The following is a 6,313-nucleotide window of genomic DNA, read 5'->3' as shown; positions in this document are numbered from 1 at the left end:
GTGCCTGCGTGTCCGACGCTGGAGCCGCCGCCCTGGGCGGTGCGGGCGCGTGGGGCCAGGGCCACCTGCCGGAGCACACCCTTCGGCTCCAGCTGACATGACGACGGCCGATTCCTGCCTCCTGTCCCCACGCTGCGCCGTGGCCTGGGTCTCCTCCCAGCCTGTCGACATGGGGCCGACCTCTGCCTTCACACAAGGCCCCGCGCCCGGAACAGCAGCCGGAGATGAACCTGGAGGAGACGAACGTGGGGGGAATTCAAGGACCAGATCGAACACGCAGCTCGCGGTCGGGGACAGGCTTCCCGGGAGAAAGCGACGTCGCCTCCGCACGAAACACCATCGTGAACGCGTGGCCTCACTCCCGGGCGACGGCATCGCGCTCGGTTCTGGGATCCCAGCGTGTTCTGCTGCGAATGCGGGTTTCAGGCAGGGGATCAGGCTCTGCCTCTAGGTGCTCATTTCGAGTCCCAGTTTCTGTCCTGTCACGTGTGGGTGATGACATCCCTCTGGCTCAGACGGAAAGGAGGCGGGGCCGCCTCGCGCTGTCACTGTAGCGGCTGCAGAGCAGCCCCAGCCCCTGCCCCAGCCCCAGCCTTGCTCCTCGGGCCTGAGGACCGACCGGCTTCTGTGTGGCCCACGCACAGGTGGGGCCAGGACACACCATCGCAGCCCAGATTCGTGTTTCGTCCGTGTTCACAGGACATCCTACGGCGGCCGCAGTGCCCTGAGGTGGCAGCACCGACAACGGCCTCCACCCGCTGCTCCTGCTCCCGGCGCCCTGGGGGTCGGCTCACGGGCGGCGTCGGGGACAGCCAGGCGGGCGGAAGGCAGCTCCTGGTTCACGCAACCCTCTGACCTCGCGGAGGCCACGAAGACCGGGCCGGGTGGCAGGAGGCAGGTGCGGAAATCTGGGAAGAGCGAAGTCTGTGCTGTTTCCGCCACGTGACCCTCCAGGCAAGGTGCCAGGCCCGAGGCGTCTGCCCAGCGAGGGACCCGGGATGTGCCCAGGGAAAGGCCAGGGGCGCTGCCTGCTGACCTGGATTTGTTCCCAGCGAAGACCAGGCCCCTCACCATGGGTGCCCCGCGAGAGGCTCTCCTTTCAAACCGCCACCGAAGGGCGCCACATAGAAACTCAGACCCAGACTGGGGTCCCCTGGGGCCCAGGCACTTCCACGACGTTGCTGTCAGACAGGCTGGCTCACCACATGCCGCGACCAGGTGGGCAGAGCCTGCAGGTGGGGAGGCCAGGGGATGGGGAGACCCGCCCCCCAAGGGGACGGACGCCTGGGAAACAAGGGGAAATGTCCGTTTGGAGGAACCCTGTCCGGCAGGAAGATCAGGGACTGAGAACTCCCAGATCTCGGCTTCTGGGGCCGAGCGGCTGGGCACCTGTACCCAGGGGCACATGGACGAGGAGCACACAGGCTTCCCCGGGGCCCGGGCTGCGGGCCGGTGCGGGGGCTGGGGAGCAGGAAGCAGGCTCATAGGTATGCTGAGCTGGAGGGTACACATTTCTGCAAAACCCTGGCACCTCCCAGTGGGCGAGGGCAGGAGGGGGAGCGAGCAGAAGGCAGGGGATGCCCTGCTCCCCGCTGGTATCATGAGACAGTCCCCCCACGCTCTGGGCCACGGTTCTCTTCGCTAAAATGGGCACAGTAACAACCTCAGGGAGTGTGGCAGGATGAGTGTCCTCATCTGAGAACAAGGCTGAGTTCCCGGAGCCAAGCCCTGTCTGCCCGTCTGCCCGAAGGGCTGTGCTCAGATGTGATGGGAACGCTTGGGCACCCCGGCAGGGGCTGTGGGCCGGGGGACCTGGGCCGGCGATGTCTGAGCAGCACTCTGGACAGCAGGACGTGTGTGCAACCCCCCGTCCCTTCTTGCTCTCCGGCGGAGGTGCGGAACCTTTCCCCCACCATTTAGATACTTATCACATCATCTGTGGGCCACACAAAAAAATCAACTTAAAAATCAGCCTGCTCGACTTGGCCAAATATTTAACTCACCCCTCATGCCTTGGCAGGGCCAGACCACATGACGTACCGCCCTCGGCCCAGCCGTTCCCCAGCCTGCGAGTCTCCAGCGGCACGGCTGGCGCCCCCCGAGCGCATCCACGCCCCGCAGGCCTCGGAACCGGCAGACTCCTGGCTCCGATCCACGCACAAACCCAGAGCACAGAGGCGATGGCGCTGGTGTGGGCTCAAGCTTCCAGTCCAGAGTCTTTGGAATGACATGAGAATGTTGCAGGGCCCTGAACACCCGGACGATCGGTAACGGAACCTGAACATGCGGGACGTGGAGGGGTGCGGTGTGGACACGCCCCGCCCCCAGGACACGCGGGGCTGGCGCAGAGGCCCCTCCCCTTAGGGAAGCCCTGTCCTCTCATCGCTCCAGCTCAGGTGCCCGCCTGGACCCCCTGCCGCTACCCCCTCTGTGGGAGAAACAGCGGCTGGGCCGTGGGGCCTCAGCAGAAGAGCCGTGAGAGACGGGTAACATTTATTCACACGCAACACCGACGAGGAAACAGCTCTACACACAGTGACTCAGACACAAGTCGGAACAGGGCGCAGCGCCCGGAGCAGCTGCGGGGACAGTCCGACGGCTCGCTTCGCGCTGTTTTGTGGTTTGCGTCTTGACTAGCACCATCTGCGCACAACGGAGGGGGACGTGAGTGTGTGGCTGACAGTGAAGATTTGCAAGGCACTTAATCAGTCGTCGGGGTGACGATCCGGCGTGGTCTCGGCCTCCACGGCAGCCCACGCCCACCTGCCCTTCCTCAGCAGCCCAGGGCCCGAGGGGGGTCTTTTGCCAGCGGTCCTTGTGGACAAACAAGTTCTAGAAAGTTCCTCAAAGTGCTTTTCCAGTCTCACGGGGCTTCCACGTCCCTTGTCCTCCCATCGTTCTCTCCTCCCACGTGTGTCCGGTGTTGGCACCTCTCCTCCAGAAACAGCACTGCTCAACGCCACCGCAGACTTGCCACCAACCTTCATCCTCCTTCCGTGGGCTCAGCGCCACCTGCACGGGGCCTCAAGCATGGGCCTGGCTGTGGGTCCCGGGGGCCTGCAGCGTGGGCCTGGCTGTGGGTCCCGGGGGCCTGGCTGCGGGTCCCGGGGGCCTGGCTGCGGGTCCCAAGGGGCCTCGAGCACGGGCCTGGCTGCGGGTCCCGGGGGCCTGCAGCGTGGGCCTGGCTGCTGGTCCTGGGGGCCTGGAGCGTGGGCCTGGCTGCGGGTCCCAGGGGTCGGGGTGAGGGGGCAGCGTTGGTTTCACCGGCGCCGGGAGGTGATGTCGAAGCAGGTGATCATCATGAGGTGGGCCTTGCAGAAGTTGACGCGGCTCTCCAGCCGCTCCGTCACGCACTCGAGCGCCTCCAGGTACTCCAGGGAATCCAGCTCCCACACCTGCTCCAGGTCAACTGCGAACGAGAGAGGCTGGTGGGAAAGGCGCCCGCAGGGCCCGGTCGGAGCTGCACCCGTCCCCCTCCCGTGGGCCCCGCCCTCGCATGCGGCTGCCCCCGAGCAGGTGAGGACTGGCTCTGCCCCTTGCTGCTTCCCCCACCCCCTGTGACCCCTTCCTCCCTCAGCCTCGGGGCCACACTCTGCCCGCTGTGCCTCCCCCACGGGCAGGGCCCACGGGTGAGCGGGTGGCGTGTGCAGGGGGAGGCCCGGGGCTGAGGGCTGGGGTGGAACTGGGAGGCCACGGGAAAGGAGCTGTAAGGGCAGAGATGCGTTTGCCCCACACGCTGTCTTCCCGCATTGGGTCCCCGATCCGTGCAGCCGTTCGGGACCAGATTTGGGCTTCATTTTGTGGTAAAGGGAACAAATACATAGGAGACCAGGGAATCCGTCCCTCAAAGACAGACTTGCTATAGGTGTCACTCATCCTGGCCTGCCTGCCCAGGGGAAATCTCACTGCGTGTGACTGTTTCGCTCAGAATGCTCGTCTTGCTTCTGCACGGTCTGCGGGCTCCCCAGGCCGCGGTTCTACCCTGCGCGGAGCCGTAACCCTTGTCAGTTTCAGGCCAGAGGCCCGCGTGCTTCTGTGGCCGGGAGCAGGCGTGCCATGCCGCCCGTGTGGGCGCCCTTCTAGGAGGGCACCCTCATTGGCAGGGGCTCTGGACTGAGACCCAGAGCAGTCATCTTGCAAGAGCGATGCTCACCCCCCTCCCCGCTGCCCCCGCCCCCTATGAGGGGGCGACCGTCTCCATGGGATGGGCACCGAGGCCCTGGGATTCGGACTAGACACGGGCTCACCCCGCTCACAGGCCAGGCTGTTCGGCGGCGACCCCGGCTCCAGTGAGGTTATCAGGGTCGTCCTAGGGGTCAGAGGCCTGGTGCTTGGCCGTGGGGTGACAGGAGGCCTGGCAACACTCTCATGAGGAGGATAACATCGCGACCTGCGACCCGGGCCTTACACTCGCTGAGCCACTGGTCGGGGTCCAGCATCAGGTGCTGCTTGGTCGCCTCCAGCTCCTGCATCAGCCACTCATACTTGGCCCGGACCTCGGCGATCCTCTGCTGGCGGCGCTCCAGGGTCCTCAGCTTGACGTTGAAGCCCACGCCCTCCTGGGCAGGTGGGGGAGAGGCGGGAGGTGGGGGGAGAGGCGGGAGGTGGGGGGAGAGGCGGGAGGAGGGAGGTGGGGGGGAGAGGTGGGGGGAGAGGCGGGAGGTGGCGGGGAGAAGTGAGTGGGGAGGAGGAAAGGACTGGTCACAGGGAATGTGGGGGGCCGGGGACACCCGAGCCCACTCTCAGCTCAGACACCCCACCGCGGGCAGGGCCACCACAGGCATCTGTTACATTTAAAGCAGCTGCATTGGGAGCTGGAGCCAGAAAAGCCCCCAGCACCACGGCCTCCCAGCCCTGGAGCCTGGAAACATGGAGCCCTCCCGGGTCCTGTGCTGGGACTGAGCCCCACCCCCGGGAAGCCGGCTGGGGAGTCCCATGGCCCGAGCCCCCCAAGGGCGCTGCCCCATCCCTGCCCCAGGGACCTGCCGGGGGGGAGGAGGCGCTCACCTTGCCGCCGCCCCCCCGCCGCCGCTGCAGCCGCTCCACGTCGTCGATCTCGTAGACTTTAATCTCGAAAGGCTCCCCGAGGCCCCTCTGGGCGCCGCGCAGGGGCCCGTCCACCCAGCGGAGCCCCGCGCCCGGGGCCGGCTTCCTCGCGGGCGAGGGCGTGTCCAGGGACAGCGCGGGGATGAGCCTCCGTCTCTGGGAACCTGGAGGGGTTGAGCCCAAAGTTCATCTTGTGAATTCCCATCTTTTAAGCAGATTCTCTGAGATGCACGGGGTGGGGCCGTGCCAGGGCCCGGAACCTGCGGCAGAGGTGAGCCTGAAACGCCCCGACGCCCCTCACTGAGCGACTCAGCACTGACCCCTCGAACGGGCTGGGCTTTGCCTCCGAGGCTGGGGGAGCCCCGCCTCACCGTAGAACCACCTCGTCCCACCTGAGATGCGCACACACCCACATGCGCCTCATCACAGCCCCGCCCCCCGGGCACCTGGGCTGGGACGGGCTGCAGTGGGGTTAACAGGGTTGTTCTAGGGGTCAGAGGCCTGGTGCTTGGCCGTGGAGCGATGGGAGGCCCCGCAACACTCTAATGATGATGGTAACATCGGGGCAGGAGCTAGAAGTGCAAGTGCAGTGACACAACAGCCCAGGGAGGCCAAGTGCAGGTGAGGAGCAGTCACTCACACGCAATCACACGGCAAGAACCGCGGGCGCTGCCAGGTGGCACTGGAAGACAGGGGGACCCCTTCGTAAATTATGTAAATGTCTGATCACCTGAAACTAACCCTCTCCTGTATAATAAAAGGCAAACATGCAAATTGACTGAACTGCGGAACGACTGGTCGCTATGACGCACACTGACCACCAGGGGGCAGACGCTCAACATAGTGCGCTCCCACAGGGGGGAGCGCCGCTCAGCCAGAAGCCGGGCAGCGCCAAGGATGCCCGAGGGCTCCTGGACTGCGAGAGGGCGCAGGTGGGCTGAGGGCCCCCCTCTCCCCACCCCTCCCCTGAGATTCATGCACCAGGCCTCTAGTGCCAAATAACCTTGAACATAAAGGGCACTCGTGTGCACCCGGGTACCTTGGACTTCCTGAGCGGTTCGGATTCGGTTACCAGTAAATCCATTCCGAGAACGAACTGGGGGCACCCACCAACCACTGCGGGGCCTCCCTGCCCTCTCGCCTCCCCCACAGGTACTGGGAGCCTAGTGTAGGGGGTGTGTGCTGGGGGGGCAGGGACCCCAGGAACTGTGAGTGCCAGAGGGCGGGACGGGCCACAGGCTGCGCCCTCCTGGGAGAGCACTGACCA

The 6,313-nt window shown here is 65.9% G+C and overlaps 1 protein-coding gene across 2 annotated transcripts in view; it reads right to left on the bottom strand.

The window, feature by feature from the left end:
- Window positions 1–3,138: 3,138 nt before the first annotated feature.
- The window catches only part of KIF26B (kinesin family member 26B), a 366,533-nt gene continuing 363,358 nt past the window's right edge, over window positions 3,139–6,313 (bottom strand). For both annotated transcript variants that reach the window (XM_059677744.1, XM_059677743.1), the window contains 3 exons: window positions 5,008–5,210; window positions 4,409–4,559; window positions 3,139–3,409 (listed from right to left, as the gene is read on the bottom strand). In XM_059677744.1, the coding sequence (XP_059533727.1) occupies window positions 3,261–3,409; window positions 4,409–4,559; window positions 5,008–5,210 (503 nt within the window). In that variant the 3' untranslated portion in view covers window positions 3,139–3,260. The remainder of the gene's footprint in view (window positions 3,410–4,408; window positions 4,560–5,007; window positions 5,211–6,313) is intronic.

This window comes from Myotis daubentonii, chromosome 20 (genome assembly GCF_963259705.1).
Source record: "Myotis daubentonii chromosome 20, mMyoDau2.1, whole genome shotgun sequence".
NCBI lineage: Eukaryota > Metazoa > Chordata > Mammalia > Chiroptera > Vespertilionidae > Myotis > Myotis daubentonii.
This window is presented reverse-complemented; position numbering and strand designations above follow the sequence as displayed.